This window comes from Oncorhynchus gorbuscha, linkage group LG05 (genome assembly GCF_021184085.1).
Source record: "Oncorhynchus gorbuscha isolate QuinsamMale2020 ecotype Even-year linkage group LG05, OgorEven_v1.0, whole genome shotgun sequence".
Taxonomy (NCBI): Eukaryota; Metazoa; Chordata; class Actinopteri; order Salmoniformes; family Salmonidae; genus Oncorhynchus; species Oncorhynchus gorbuscha.
The window spans coordinates 43,542,783-43,559,132 of NC_060177.1; the positions used below are offsets into that span (position 1 = coordinate 43,542,783).

Consider the following 16,350-nt stretch of genomic DNA (forward strand, 5'->3'; position numbering starts at 1 on the left):
AGAACTGATTAATCCCTCGAAACACGTATTTATTTGCTATAGCACTTCAAGGTCTTGCACATGGGGTGGGAACTGTTGACTAATTCCTTAAATATAAATCAGCTGGAAGGATCTGTAGAGCATTTGATCCATGAGTGAAGGCTTGGGTATGTTCTGTAATACTGACAATAAAGGCTTATGTCCCCCTTAGTTTGGTGTTTTATTGAGTCTTTATATTTGGCGTGTTGTCAAACAGTATGAATTTCAATTTCTAGACTGATTTATAGGGCAACTACATTTCTCTGCATTACCAAATCACATTTATGAATATAATACACCCAATCGCTCTTCTGATGGGTCTTCGGAGGCTAGTTACCCCTGACTCTTCCTCAGTTTCACCAGGAATGCTGAAAGAACAAAATGCCACAGTGAACAACACAATACCATGGATGTATTCTGAATGTAGCAGATGAAGAGCTGCCCAATTCTCCATAGCAGAAAATCATATCTATCCCAACAGACCCCACATCGAATAGGTTACGTAGTGGTTTCATGCTCATTTGATCAAATATGCACATTTTCCATCAAACTGACTTAAGGCTGTGCATGATGACGTAGGGTACATAAACCACTTGGCGCTTATGTGGTTCAATGTGTTCCCATTGCATTATCCAAACTACACATAAATATCAAACTTGCCCAATCTGGATTTGGCGCATGCTCTAATCTAGACAATGGTTTGCTGGTAAAGTGGACACGGTAGATTATGATGAGAGCAATATTTAATAATTAGCTTTCAAATAATGAGCTTGTTGCAAATTTCCAATAAATATCATCACTTAACCACCATTAAAGGAAGTCCAGTATAAATCTGATTTGTCATATGACTTAACTTTATGGAAATGTGGTTATTGACACTAACCTGTGTGGCTAGCTTGCTCCGGGTGAGGTCGAGCAATGTAAGGGACACTCCCATATGGTGCGGGTTCCGGACTGCTTGTGTATTCTGAAAGAATAACAAAATGTGTGTTAACACACAATATTACCAAATGGAGGGCTTTTATTTTGAAAATGTCAGTGGCCATGTGAAAGACATAATCAGAATAACACATTTCTGTATAAGGGACTCATATAATGCAACTGCAGCGGGATATTGTAATTGCCTTTAGTTTAGACAGACATTATGACATCCAAGGATCCCCATGTGACCGGATGATTTGAACAAGAAATCACCTTTTTCTTCATCCGACTTGTTATTCTCCCCTTCCTCCTGGTTTCTCGCTGAGGGAGGAGCTTTCCTGCGGCAGAACCGCCCATCTTTCTGGATTGCCGGAGCCAACAGCCAATCCCTGAGCTGCACTTCGATGATGCGTTCACACAGCAGGGGGAGGGCAGAGCATCGGAGGCCCTCCAGTAGATCAATGACCTGCGTTATACTAAATCACACAGAAGAGCGTGAAGGAGACACGTAAAGTACCTCAAAAATGGAAAACACACTTGAAAGCAAAGTATATGAGGAAATGAGGGCCCTGTCCAGAAATAACCTGTGAACCCCTTCACACTTGAGATCTGAAAAGACTGGACAGGTGTAGGCAGTGTTTATGGGGTATGGGCTAGGGGTTGTTTATGGACGGGTCGAGGTTACTCACTTGGCTAGGTAGACAGCACAAACTGCTCCAGGATGGAGATGTGGAGTCACAGTGGGCAAAACCAATTGAGGGTTTATCATATCCAGAGCAATCTGAAACACACACACACACGTTTCTGAAGGTTAATGACTGGTCAAGGGAGGGTTTCCCAGACACAGATTCAACTCCTGGGCTGAAAACCATTAGTGCCGGAATCTGGCGCAGCAGTAATGCTCCCGAATCGTGACCCGCATACCCCCATGGTGACGGGGTTCAAGCCCTGTCTCGGCCACGCAGTCTTTGCCCCCAGGATTAGGGGCCCTACTTCTGCCCCTCTATTTCTCTGTGTGCCCTATCATAAATTATAAGATTTCCAAGGTGATTTGCTTTGCACTGCAAAAAAACAATTATACAAAAATACACCAGTTTACAGAATTGCTCAATGAAAACTATAAGTGAAATGCACTCAATTACAAGCAAAAAAATACATATCCTTACAGAGTGAAACCCTCGCCCGGCGAGGAGCAAGGATGCCCCCTGCAGGTCAGAGTTATGAAACTGGACGTTGTCGGGCCATTCCTCTCCTCGCCGCAGGATCCAGGACGAACACCAGCGGTTGTAGTTGAGCACGGCTCGTCTGTGGTGGTCCTCCCTGATTTCCACACTCATAACACTGCCCTTGGAGCCCACTGGGGAGAACAATAATAATAATAATATATGCCATTAAGCAGCCACTTTTAGGGTGTTTTCACACTTGGTCCCTTTCAACCAATTTTTGTAAACTCAGTAGGGGTCGCTGAATTTTTTGTGCAGTGTGAACACTCCAAAGTAACTCAGACCACTCAAAAGAGCCCCTGAAGTGAACCAAACTGAGACCATATCGAGAGGTGGTCTGAGTTCGGATCGCTTGAATTCCGCGTCTGGTTCCCTTTTTTAGGGCAATGTGAACTCAAAGCTCCCCAGGTTTGCTTGTCATTATTCCCGCACCACACACTAGACTACTGCAACATCCTCATATTGGTGCCACAAAAAGAGAGAAGATGATGATGTGCAGGTTCGCTGGAAAATGTGTGCTGTTTTTGGATATTGATTACCAATTGTCAAGGACTCACAAAAATTCCAACATTTGTGGAGTTTGTAGTTAAGATTGGTTTGCAATATGTGATCTGTAGGCTAAGGTAGCTTCCTAAGCTGTTTATTGATTGTAGAGTTTGAATAGTGTGAGAAGACAACCTATTTGGTGAGAATCACAGAGTACACAATCTATTTTAGCTCTTAAAGGGGCAGTAGCTTACCTTGGGTGTACACTTTTCAATTATAGCATTATTTATTCTGCAGTTATCCTGCTATTTATTCTGTTAGCAATAAAATGTACATGTTAATAGCATCTTCTGATTAAAATTATGTATCTTATTTTAATTAAATGCAATCAATTAGTAGAGTGGTGCCAGGAAAATAACCTTCAACGTCAACAAAACGGAGCTGATCGTGGACTTCAGGAGACAGCAGAGGGAGTACTCCCCCATCCACATCGATGGGGCCATAGTGGAGAAGGTGAAAAGTTTCAAGTTCCTTGGCATACACGGACAATGTAAAAATGGTGCTCCAACACAGACAGTGTGGTGAAGAAGGCGCAACAGTGCCTCTTCAACCTCAGGAGGCTGAAGAAATTTGGCTTGGCCCGTAAGACTTAAAACATTTACAGATGCACCATTGAGAGCATCCTGTCAGGCTGCATCACCGCCTGGTACGGCAACTGCACTGTCCTCAGGGCTCTCCAGAGTAGAGGTCGACCGATCAATCGGAATGACAGATTAATTAGGGCCGATTTCAAATTATTGAAGTTATTCAAGGTATTTTTGGGAGCAGATTTTGCAGATAATTTATTTTATTTTAATTATACCTTTATTTAACTAGGCAAGTCAGTCAAGAACACATTCTTATTTTCAATGACGGCCTAGGAACGGTGGGTTAACTGCCTTGTTCAGGGGCAGAATGACATATTTTCAGCTTGTCAGCTCTGGGGATTCAATCTTGCAACCTTACACTTAACTTGTCCAACCCTCTAACCACATGCCTCTCGTTGCACTCCACAAGAAGACTGTTACGCGAATGCAGTAAAAGCCAAGGTAAGTTGCTAGCTAGCATTAAACTTATCTTATAAAAAACAATCATAATCACTACTAACACATGGTTGATGATATTACTAGTTTATCTAGCGTGTCCTGCGTTGCCTATCATCGATGCAACGCTGGGGGATGATTTAACAAAAGCGCATTTGTGAAAAAAAGCACAATCGTTGGACGACTGTACCTAACAATAAACACCCATGCCTTTCTTAAAATCAATACACAGAAGTACATATTTTTAAACCTGCATATTTAGCTAAAAGAAATCCAGGTTAGCAGGCAATATTAACCAGGTGAAATTGCAACAGTTTTGTCTCATTGCGAACTAATTTGCCAGAATTTTACGTAATTATGACATAACATTGAAGGTTGTGCAATGTAACAAGAATATTTAGACTTAGGGATGCCACCCGTTAGATAAAATACAGAACGGTTCCGTATTTCACTGAAAAAAATAATTGTTTTGTTTTCGAAACGATAGTTTTCGGATTCGACCATATTAATGACTAAAGGCTCGGATTTATGTGTGTTATGTTATTATGTTAGAATTAAGTCTATGATTTGATATTTGATAGAGCAGTCTGACTGAGCGGTGGTAGGCAGCAGCAGGCTCGTAAGAATTCATTCAAACAGCACTTTCGTGCGTTTTGCCAGCAGCTCTTCGCAAGCACAGCACTGTTTATGACTTCAAGCCTATCAGCCTAATGGCTAGCTAGTTAGCGGGGTGCGCGCTAATAGCGTTTCAAACGTTACTCGCTCTGAGACTTGGAGTAGTTATTCCCCTTGCGCTGCAAGGGCCGCGGCTTTTGTGGAGCGATGGGTAAAGCTGCTTCGAGGGTGGCTGTTATCGATGTATTCCTGGTTTGAGGCCAGGTGGCGGCGAGGAGAGGGATGGAAGCTATACTGTTACACTGGCAATACTAAAGTGCCTATAAGAACATCCAATAGTCAAAGGTATATGAAATACAAATGGTATAGAGAGAAATAGTCCTATAAATACTATATTAACTACAACCTAAAACCTCTTACCTGGGAATATTGAAGTCTCATGTTAAAAGGAACCACCAGCTTTCATATGTTCTCATGTTCTGAGAAAGGAACTTAAACGTTAGCTTTCTTACATGGCACATATTGCACTTTTACTTCTCCAACACTTTGTTTTTGCATTATTTAAACCAAATTGAACATGTTTTCATTATTTATTGAAGCCATCAGACTGTTAAATAGCCATCACTTGTCGGACTCCACCCAGTACCCTGCCCTGAACTTAGTCACCGTCACTAGCCGGCTACCACCCCATTACTCCCCCCGGCACCTTAGAGGCTGCCCTATGAACATAGACATGGAACACTGGTCACTTTAATAATGTTTACATATGGTTTTACCCATTTCATATGAACAGTATGTAACCTTTATTTAACTAGGCAAGTCAGTTAAGAACAAATTCTTATTTACAATGACGGCTTACCCCGGACAAACCCGGACGACGCTGGGCCAATTGTTAGCTGCCCTATGGAACTCCCAATCACGGTCGGATGTGATGTAGGCTGGTAGCCAGTACCAGTCAAAAGTTTGGACACATCTACTCATTCCAGGGTTTTTCTTTATTTTTACTATTTTCTACATTGTATAAGAATGTAGAAAATGTCAGTATATATAACCCTTACACAGCCTGGAGGTCCACTGACACTCAATATTATTCTACAATTGTAGAAAATATTATTTCAAAACTATGAAATAACACATGGAATCATGTCGTAACCAAAAGAGTAAAACAAATCTAAATATATTTTATATTTGACTCCTTAAAGCTTTGCACACTCAAATCAAATTTTATTTGTCACATACACATGGTTAGCAGATGTTAATGCGAGTGTAGCGAAATGCTTGTGCTTCTAGTTCCGACAATGCAGTAATAACCAACAAGTAATCTTGCTAACAATTCCAGAACTACTACCTTATAGACACAAGTGTAAGGGGATAAGAATATGTACATAATGATATATGAGTGAGTGATGGTACAGAGCGGCATAGGCAAGATACAGTAGATGGTATTGAGTGCAGTATATACATATGAGATGATTATGTAAACAAACTCTTGGCATTCTCTCAACCAGCTTCGAGGTAGACACCTGGAATGCATTTAAATTAAAATGTGTGACTTGTTAAAAATTTATTTTTGGAATTTCTTTCCTTCTTAATGCGTTTGAGCCAATCAGTTGTGTTGTGACAGGATAAGGGTGGAATACAGAAGATAGCCCTATTTGGTAAAAGACCAAGTTCATATTATGGCAAGAACAGCTCACATAAGCAAAGAGAAACGACAGTCCATCATTACTTTGTTGGGTTCTAAACAAACAGAGTAAAACTCCTGTATGATTAATTAGTAAAGCTTAAACCAAGTTTATTCACCCATTGGGTCAGACAGCTGCATTAGACAAAGACATATTTCCACCAGTGGTAGTATATATACCCCAATTTGGGTGACATCTCTCTAAACATTACAACTTTATTGCTAGGCAGGAAATTAAGTGATGCGGGCAATCAACTGTTCCTTCTCCCTTAAATGTGACCTGACCTCATCCCTCACTAAACCACATCTCTCCATCAGTGCCTGTCAACATGTGATTGCCTTTCCTTTATTCAGCACATTCCAAGCTTAATTGACACCATATACATTCCTCCTACAGATAATCATTCACTTCTGGTGTAGAAACCAGAAGAAACCAGGCACTCAATATTTCAACAGGATACCTGATAATTAACAATATTTCAAGTTTAGAGTCCTCATCAGAACTCATCAACTTTAAGACATTAAGGTCAGTCAATCCGGAAAATTTCTTCAAAAGCAGATGCGAAAACCATCAAGCACTATGATGAAACTGGCTCATGAGGACCGGCCCAGGAAAGGAAGACCCAGAGTTATCTCTGCTGCAGAGGATAAGTTTATTAGAGTAAACTGCACCTCAGATTGCAGCCCAAACAAAAGCTTCACAGAGTGTGGTCCAGTGCGGCAAGGAAAGACCTACAGTGCCTTGCGAAAGTATTCGCCCCCCTTGAACTTTGCGACCTTTTGCTACATTTCAGGCTTCAAACATAAAGATATAAAACTGTATTTCTTTGTGAAGAATCAACAACAAGTGGGACACAATCATGAAGTGGAACGACATTTATTGGATATTTCAAACTTTTTTAACAAATCAAAAACGGAAAAATTGGGCGTGCAAAATTATTCAGCCCCCTTAAGTTAATACTTTGTAGCGCCACCTTTTGCTGCGATTACAGCTGTAAGTCGCTTGGGGTATGTCTCTATCAGCTTTGCACATCGAGTTCTTTCCACAGATTTCCACAGATTCTCGATTGGATTCAGGTCTGGACTTTGACTTGGCCATTCTAACACCTGGATATGTTTATTTTTGAGCCATTCCATTGTAGATTTTGCTTTATGTTTTGGATCATTGTCTTGTTGGAAGACAAATCTCCGTCCCAGTCTCAGGTCTTTTGCAGACTCCATCAGGTTCTTCCAGAATGGTCCTGTATTTGGCTCCATCCATCTTCCCATCAATTTTAACCATCTTCCCTGTCCCTGCTGAAGAAAAGCAGGCCCAAACCATGATGCTGCCACCACCATGTTTGACAGTGGGGATGATGTGTTCAGGGTGATGAGCTGTGTTGCTTTTACACCATACATAACGTTTTGCATTGTTGCCAAAAAGTTCCATTTTGGTTTCATCTGACCAGAGCACCTTCTTCCACATGTTTGGTGTGTCTCCCAGGTGGCTTGTGGCAAACTTTAAACAACAGTTTTTATGGATATCTTTAAGAAATGGCTTTCTTCTTGCCACTCTTCCATATATTATTATTATTATTATTTGTACAATATGACTGATTGTTGTCCTATGGACACCTCAGCTGTAGATCTCTGCAGTTCATCCAGAGTGATCATGGGCATCTTGGCTGCATCTCTGATCAGTCTTCTCCTTGTATGAGCTGAAAGTTTAGAGGGACGGCCAGGTCTTGGTAGATTTGCAGTGGTCTGATACTCCTTCCATTTCAATATTATCGCTTGCACAGTGCTCCTTGGGATGTTTAAAGCTTGGGAAATCTTTTTGTATCCAAATCCGGCTTTAAACTTCTTCACAACAGTATCTCAGACCTGCCTGGTGTGTTTCTTGTTCTTCATGATGCTCTCTGCGCTTTTAACGGACCTCTGAGACTATCACAGTGCAGGTGCATTTATACGGAGACTTGATTACACACAGGTGGATTGTATTTATCATCATTAGTCATTTAGGTCAACATTGGATCATTCAGAGATCCTCACTGAACTTCTGGAGAGAGTTTGCTGCACTGAAAGTAAAGGGGCTGAATAATTTTGCACACCCAATTTTTCAGTTTTTGATTTGTTAAAAAAGTTTGAAATATCCAATAAATGTCGTTCCACTTCATGATTTTGTCCCACTTGTTGTTGATTCTTCACAAAAAAATACAGTTTTATATCTTTATGTTTGAAGCCTGAAATGTGGCAAAAGGTCGCAAAGTTCAAGGGGGCCGAATACCTTCGCAAGGCACTGTAGTTAAGCTGCAGCTGGCCCAGCACGTCTTGCTCTTCATTGTAATCAGAGGACTGATATAAATACTATGCATGCCAGTCTCTCTTGGCTAAGAGTTGATGAGAGACTGATTGCATCACTTCTAAGAAACATTAATGTGTTGAAAATTCCTAATTGTTTGCATAGTCAACTTACACACAGCTCTGGCACACACTTGTCCCACCAGACATGCCACCAGGGGTCTTTTCACAGTTCCCAAATCCAGAACAAATTCAAGAGAGAGTAGAGTATTATTTAGACCCATCATTGCATGGAACTCCATTCCATCAGCCAATGGGGATCCAAATAAAATACCAAGTTACAGACACATCTCAATATCAACTTTTCAAAGGAGTTTGTGAATCAGGCCTTCGTGGTCGATACCTGCAAAGAAACCACTACTAAAAGGACACCAATAAGAAGAGACTTGTTTGGACCAAGAAACATGACCAATGGACATTAGACCGGTGGAAATCTGTCCTTTTGGTCTGGTGAGTCCAAACGTGAGATTTTTGGTGAGATGCAGAGTAGGTGAACGGATGATCTCTCCACCATGAAAGATGGAGGAGGTGTGATGGTGTGGAGGTGCTTTGCTGGTGAAGATGTCATCCAATCATTTAGTATTCAAGGCACACTTAACCAGCATGGCTACCACAGCATTCCGCAGTGATACGCACTCCAACCTGGTTTGCTCCCTCAAGGCTGTGTAAGGGCTATATGACCAAGAAGGAGAGTGATGGTGCTGCATCAGATGATCTGGCCTCCACAATCACACAGTCTCAACCCAATTGAGATGGTTGGCGATGAGTTGGACTGGAGAGTGAAGGGAAAGCATCCAACAAGTGCTCAGCATATGCGGGACTATCTTCAAGACGGTTGGAAAAACATTGCAGGTGAAGCTTTTTTGGTTACTACATTATTCCATGTGTTATTTCAAAGCTTTTTCTACAGTGTAGAAAAGAGTAAAAGAAAGAAAAACCCTTGAATGAGTAGGTGTGTCCATATAGATATATATATATATACATACACACAAAATTGAAGTAGGAAGTTTAAAAACACTTAGGTTAGAGTCATTAAAACTTGTTTTTCAACCTCTCCACAAATTTATTGTTAAACTATAGTTTTGGCAAGTCAGGTAGGACATCTACTTTGTGCATGGCAAGTAATTTTTCCAACAATTGTTTACAGACAAATGATTTCACTGGATCAGAATTCCAGCGGGTCAGAAGTTAACATGCACTAAAAATTCCAGAAAATTATGTCATGGCTTTAGAAGTTTCTGTTAGGCTAATTGACATCATTTGAGTCAATTGGAAGTGTACCTGTGGATGTATTTCAAGGCCTACCTTCAAACTCAGTGCCTCTTTGCTTGACATCATGGGAAAATCAAAAGATATCAGCCAAGACCAATAAATTGTAGACCTCCACAAGTCTGGTTCATCCTTGGGAACAATTTCCAAACACCTGAAGGGACCACGTTCATCTGTACAAACAATAGTACGCAAGTATAAACACCATGGGACCACGCAGCCGTCATACTGCTCAGGAAGGAGACGCATTCTGTCTCCTAGAGATGAACATACTTTGGTGTGAAAAGTGCAAATCAATCTCAGAACAGCAGCAAAGGACCTTGTAAAGATGCTGGAGGAAACAGGTACAAAAGTATCTATATCCACAGTAAACCGAGTCCTATATCAACATAACCTGAAAAGCCGCTCAGCAAGGAAGAAGCCACTGCTCCAAAACCGCCATAAAAAAATCCCGACTACGGTTTGCAACTGCACATGGGAACAAAGATCGTACTTTTTGGAAAAATGTCCACTGTTCTGATGAAACAAAATAGAACTGTTTGGCCATAATGGCCATCGTTATGTTTGTAGGAAAAAGGAGGACGCTTGCAAGCTGAAGAACACCATCCCAACCGTGAAGCACGAGGGTGGCAGCATCATGTTGTGGGGGTGCTTTGCTGCAGGAGGGACTGGTGCAAGTCAAGATATTGGAGTGGCCATCACAAAGCCCTGACCTCAATCCTATAGAACATTTGTGGGCAGAACTGAAAAGATGTGTGTGAGCAAGAAGGCCTACAAACCTGACTCAGTTACACCAGCTCTGTCAGGAGGAATGGGCCAAAATTCAACAAACTTATTTTGGGAAGCTTGTGGAAGGCTACCCGAAACATTTGACCCAAGTTAAACAATTTACAGGCAATGCTACCAAATACAAATTGAGTGTATGTAAACTTCTGACCCAGAAGTGAAAGATATAAAAGCTTAAATAAATCACTCTCAACTATTATTCTGACATTTCACATTCTTAAAATAAAGTGGTGATCCTAACTGATGTAAAACAGGGAAATTTGACTTTGATTAAATGTCTGGAATTGTGAAAAACTGAGTTTAAATGTATTTGGCTAAGGTGTATGTAAACTTCAACTGTGTGTGTGTGTGTGTGTGTGTGTGTGTGTGTGTGTGTGTGTGTGTGTGTGTGTGTGTGTGTGTGTGTGTGTGTGTGTGTGTGTGTGTGTGTGTGTGTGTGTGTGTGTGTGTGTGTGTGTCCGACATCGCTCACCTTAAGAAAAATGTATTCCATTCTTTTACATTTGTGTGTACTGCACTGTTGGAGCTAGGAACCCAAGCATTTCGCTAAACCCACAATAACATCTGCTAAACACGTGTATGCAACAAATAAAATTAGATTTGCTTCCATCATCTAAGTAGGTATATCTAGCCGTATGATAACACACTGATTGAATGGCTTGTCCTGCACTTTGTGAAACCCCAGAGTGCATCCAGGTGACATACAAAAATGTATACATGCATGACTGTTTGTTTGGCCCCAGCAGGAATCAAACTCATAACCCCTGGCGTTGCAAACGCTATGCTCTTACCGACTGAGTCACACAGGACCAAGACAAGAACGAGGGGTATCGGGGACACCCCAAATTGCCAATCTTGGACTATTCACGTTGAGAATAAGGCTTTCTGATTCATCCTAGTGAAGGCTTAAGATATGGATGCAGTTTATCTTTCCCTCTATTGTATGAAAACCAGCCACACAAGCATTTGTCCACTTCCACTCATCATGACTCATAGCAAACAGGTGATAAAATAAATATACAAACCAGCTCGGGACAGGAAAAGCGACATGGCCCCTGACCCGGAGCCTGACTCCAACACACAGTCTCCCTCTGTGACGTCCATCATCATCAGCATCATACTGGCATCCTGGAGAGAGGAAGAAAGAAGAGAGTGTGAAAGAGACAGAAAAACTCATAGGATATAAGTCTTTCCTACAATGAGCTGTTGTAGCTTAGTATGTATTGTGCAGTTAAAGTATAATCTCTGATATCAAATCATGTAATGTTTGATTCCACAAGCCAAGCAAACACAGTCAAGACTATACCATTGTGCTGGTGATAGCACTGCATGCACTCTCCATAAGCAACAATAATACTGCTCAGTAGCATGATGTATTCTGGGGAAAAAAGGTTATGCCTCTTCCAGTGCCAGAAAGGAGCATCTGCTACATACAATACCTTTGGATAGGCGATTGCCGGCCCCCTCTTCATATAAAGCACGTATTCCTCCAGGTTGGGCCGCCGTATAAGGATGGGTGTCCCGTGGATGGTCCGAATGAAGTCTCCTGCGTGGCGGCCGACGATGTCACTGTGTCCGATGGTGCCCCAACTGCTCTGGAGACGTTGCCCATCCTGCAGCTGAAACATCTTCCTAAACTCCACGCGGCCCTTCTTCCGGTACTCCGCCAACAGTAGTTCCCCAAAAGTGAGTAAATGCTCCCCGGGAAGAAGGGTGGGAGTCATAGGAGTCACGTATCCCTCCTCTTGTGAAGAATTTGTTACCTCTCTGAGAATCGGGCAACCATTTGGCTCTAGTACTGTGTCATCAATGACAGTACCCTCCTCTTTTTCTTCTCTCGGTCTAACTGTGTCATGTCCTATGTGCACCTGTGGTTCTGCACTTTCTACTTCTCCTTGTGAGCTGTGGGTCTTAGTCTCAGTCACAGAGGCTGCTGAAGTGTAGTGGTCTTTTTGAACCCCAACCCTATCAGGTTTCCTCTGTTCCACTTCCGGGTTCTCCTCCTCTCTCAGCGCCAACAATTCTGGGGCTAGTGAGTCCTGAGGCAAAAGGCGGCTAATCCTCTCCAAGGGTGAGAGTGGTCGCCTTTTACCAAACAAACCTCTTCCCTGGGTGTGCATAGGGGTTAGAGTTGGGGGTGAGGGGTCAAGGTTGTCTGTTGTTTTGCTCCCGTTCTCATTTTCCCCTTTCTCCCCCTTAGGATCAGTCCCAAAGCTCCTTGTGTACAGTGTACATGTAGGGAGTCGACTTTTGGGAAGGAGCTGCCTGTATCCCTGCTGGCCAATGCAGGTGACACATATCCGCACCAGTCTTTGTGTGAAAAGAGACCCACCTAACTGAAATCCAACAGACATCTGTGCGAAGTGGAGTAAAGCTGTGTGTGCTGAATTGGTACCATGTAGACAGTGTTTTCATGACACCCACATGTTGCATTCAGTGTTCAATGCTTTTTCAAATCACTAAGTGACACTTGACAAGTGACATATGATGATGACAGTGACTCGATTTCACAACGAACTTTGATGGAGAATAATAACCCACATTTGAAAAGTCCGGTCCTTCACAAATGAGAGAAGGCAGAGACGAGAGTAATTATAAATATACAGTATACTATACTATACTATTTACATCAAGAATCATGAACAAAATTGACAGCGCGTTTTCATTTAATGAGGTAATGGCAGATAGCTTACAGAAGACGTTGTACATAGATCACCTATTTTTTTTAAATGTCATTAAATTACCGTTTCGGTCTTTGCCTGTTGCTTTACACTATGGATGTCGCCATGCTGGAAAACGAATGTGTTCTACGTCAATGCAAAGCGACAGACCACGGATGCCGTACTTTCTATTTACCACTAGATGGTGCTGATTAAATAATTATTTCCTGGCGATAAAATGCACATGTCCTCTCCAAAAACTGATGTACTCAGTTGCTAATGTTTACAATAAAAAGGCCATGCCACCATGCAAAAGAGAAATAAAAAGGTAATGTCATGCCACCATGCAAAGGAGAAATAAAAAGGTAATGTCATGCCCCCATGCAAAAGAGAAATAAAAAGGTAATGTCATGCCACCATGCAAAGGAGAAATAAAAAGGTAATGTCATGCCACCATGCAAAAGAGAAATAAAAAGGTAATGTCATGCCACCATGCAAAGGAGAAATAAAAAGGTAACGTCATGCCACCATGCAAAGGAGAAATAAAAAGGTAATGTCATGCCACCATGCAAAGGAGAAATAAAAAGGTAATGTCATGCCGACATCCAAAAGAGAAACAATTGCTATGGCATTCACGCATAATTTGTTGCTCTTTGCACGGTAGTTGGCAACTATAATACTGCCACAGATAGACCTATACATTTCTTTGTGACATTAATTTGTCTCTAGTTGAACTCGTTTAATAATTGAACTAATAGCCAGAGCCACTTCAAGGTATCAAAGACATAGACTGTTTACTTTTCATACGGAATTAGACACCTGGGCTTCGTTGAACGACTGGTTGAAAAACTGGTAGCTGGGTTCTTCTTCTTCGATTATGTTTAAAAGCGGTTGGCACCCAATATGTTGCATTACCGCTAACAACTAGAATGGAGAACAACTCCATTATTCTTTGCTTGAAAAAATAAATAAATACCCTACCTATTCTAACACTACACTCACAAATAAAAAAGTTTTTTATAAAAATAAAACCACCCTACTACACTATTTAAATCTATTTAGTCCTACCTCAGACAAACAACCTGAAAGGATGGGACACCACCACCTCATACACCCTATAACTCTTCTGATGTCAAGTCTCGCACACCAAAATACCTCTCTGCAGTTGCCGCCAGAACCTCAATTTTCTGCAACCTACGTTCCATCCCTGCTGTACAGTTGATAAGCATTGCTATAAATTCTAAAAATCCAATCGTACTGAAACATATCACTTGTTGGCCTATCCCTCTGTACTGGTACAGATCTACTACTCATACCACTCCTCTCAGGATCCCTCCCCCTTGATCCATCTTCCTCTACTTTCTTCACTGCCTCAGCATATGACAACTTCTGCATTACTCTCAAAACCTCATTACTCTCAAAACCTCAACCTGCCTCTCTCGCACGGGACATTTCAGATCCCCTGGCCACATCGGCACCCCTACAATTAACACATACCACTACTTTCCCCAATGATACACATTCCTTTATCTCATGCCCATCTGCACACTTCTCATACCTAGGAACCTCCCTCCTACACGCTGCTGCCACATGCCCATAAGCTTGACATCTGTAACAACGTAATGTATTTGGCACAAAAGCTTGTACAGGATAACTTACATATCCTTACATCACTGTCAGGCAAAGACTCAACATCAAAACTCAAAAGAACAGACAATGACCCTTCTGTTTCACCAGTCTCACCACCCTGCCTGCGTCGCACCAAAAAACGAGCATCACAAACCCGGAATCTTCCCCTTCAGTTGTTCAACTTTTACATGTACTGCTACCCCAGTAATCACTCCTTTCAATGGTGCCCTTTTCTTGAGAGCAAAACAATTAACATTTCACAATTCCTTCTGTCCCAGACTCATCTTTATCCTGACACTCGGTGCAAGCCTCGGGCTCTGAGAACTTCACCACACCTACCACCTCCAATAAGTCGCCCTCATTCACACCCTCATTCACATCCATTTATCCTCCTGTCTTCAGCTCGCTCTGCTTACACTTTCTACCATTCTTCTTTAACAAACATCTCCCTTTTCCTCGCCATTTATAACTGCCTCAAGCTCACCGTCTTCCTCCCGCTCTCTCGTAGACCTCCTCTGGGAGCAGGGTTGCCAGGTCAAGCTCATATTTCTTGCCCAATTACTACTTAAAAACCCACCCAAAAGGCCTGAAAACTTGTCCTCCAAAAATGTCGCAGCAAGAGAGGAGTTGCCACATTTATACAATAAACAATTTTTCCATAAAGTTTTTTTGAGTCAATTAAGGAGTATCGTAATAACAACGTTAGAAGCAAAATTTGTTTTTACTCAAAGTAATAATTATTGCAAGCTATGTGTGACATGACGTAATAAAGGAATATGAATATGTCACAAGAGAAAAGATAATTAACCCTTATTAAACTCACCAGATCATTTTCCATCAATGGATATCAATTTAACTTGTTTGACTGCTATGATTAAGCAATATGATTAAGCAAGAAGGCACAGGGGTTAAATCTTTTTGTTGTATGTATGCCAGCTAAGTCACTACACAACACTAAATAATACACTCATTGCACTATAATGGTGATAAACGGTGTCCACAGACTGTTAGGGCCTACATAAAGCTGTACCAACAGCAGAAATTTATTTTCAGCACCATGGAGTGAATCCTTACCACCACTATACCTGGCTATCAGCGAAACAGTTAATTCAGTCTCTTTTTCAGCCTTCCTTTAAAAAAAACATAGCTGATATGGCTGACTTGCTTTATTAAACAAATGTGGTTTCTACTGACAATTTAGATGTACAAACCATGGCATAATGGAACGATGAGCGGATAATAGGCTATCTGTAATTTCGATAAAGACATTCATGAGTGAGCTAAAATGGACGTAGTAAATATAACTATTTGTTCAGCACTTTAGAAATGGACAGCGACAGAATTGAGAACATGGGCCGTTCTTACAGTATTCTCCCTGTACACCAAGTCAGAACCATACGATAAATAAAGGGGGCATATAAGCAGACAATGAAAAGTCTTACAATATTCAATGATGACATTTCTCTAAAACATGATAAAGGCAACACGTGCACCACCAAGTCAGAACAGTAGGCTAAGTTATCAAATCAAATCAAATTTGATTTGTCACATACACATGGTTAGCAGATGTTAATGTGAGTGTAGCGAAATACTTGTTCTTCCAGTTTCGACAATGGAGTAATAACCAACGAGTAATC

At 41.4% G+C, this 16,350-nt stretch overlaps 1 protein-coding gene across 2 annotated transcripts; it reads right to left on the minus strand.

Moving 5' to 3' along the window:
- Positions 1 to 180: 180 nt before the first annotated feature.
- trmt61b (tRNA methyltransferase 61B) lies at positions 181 to 14,854 on the minus strand. 2 transcript variants are annotated; one of them, XM_046349934.1, is made up of 8 exons: positions 13,169 to 14,854; positions 11,864 to 12,982; positions 11,450 to 11,552; positions 2,106 to 2,296; positions 1,629 to 1,720; positions 1,213 to 1,415; positions 902 to 985; positions 181 to 386 (listed from the first exon to the last, which is right to left on the minus strand). In XM_046349934.1, the coding sequence occupies exons 2-8, from the start codon at positions 12,776 to 12,778 to the stop codon at positions 352 to 354; spliced, it is 1,623 nt and encodes a 540-aa protein (XP_046205890.1). In that variant the 5' UTR covers positions 12,779 to 12,982; positions 13,169 to 14,854; the 3' UTR covers positions 181 to 351. The 2 variants fall into 2 exon arrangements, with proteins under 2 accessions (XP_046205890.1, XP_046205891.1); XM_046349935.1 differs by having other exon boundaries at positions 11,864 to 14,854.
- Positions 14,855 to 16,350: the final 1,496 nt, after the last annotated feature.

Bases quoted from the DNA above. Each gene is read 5' to 3' on its own strand.
- trmt61b (XM_046349934.1), bottom strand. From the start codon at position 12,778: ATGTCTGTTGGATTTCAGTTAGGTGGGTCTCTTTTCACACAAAGACTG. The intron at 11,553-11,863 runs GTATTGTATGTA...TCCTCTCTCCAG, and splicing joins CGGCAATCGCCTATCCAAAG to GATGCCAGTATGATGCTGAT. The intron at 1,416-1,628 runs GTGAGTAACCTC...TGTGTGATTTAG, and splicing joins TGTGCTGTCTACCTAGCCAA to TATAACGCAGGTCATTGATC.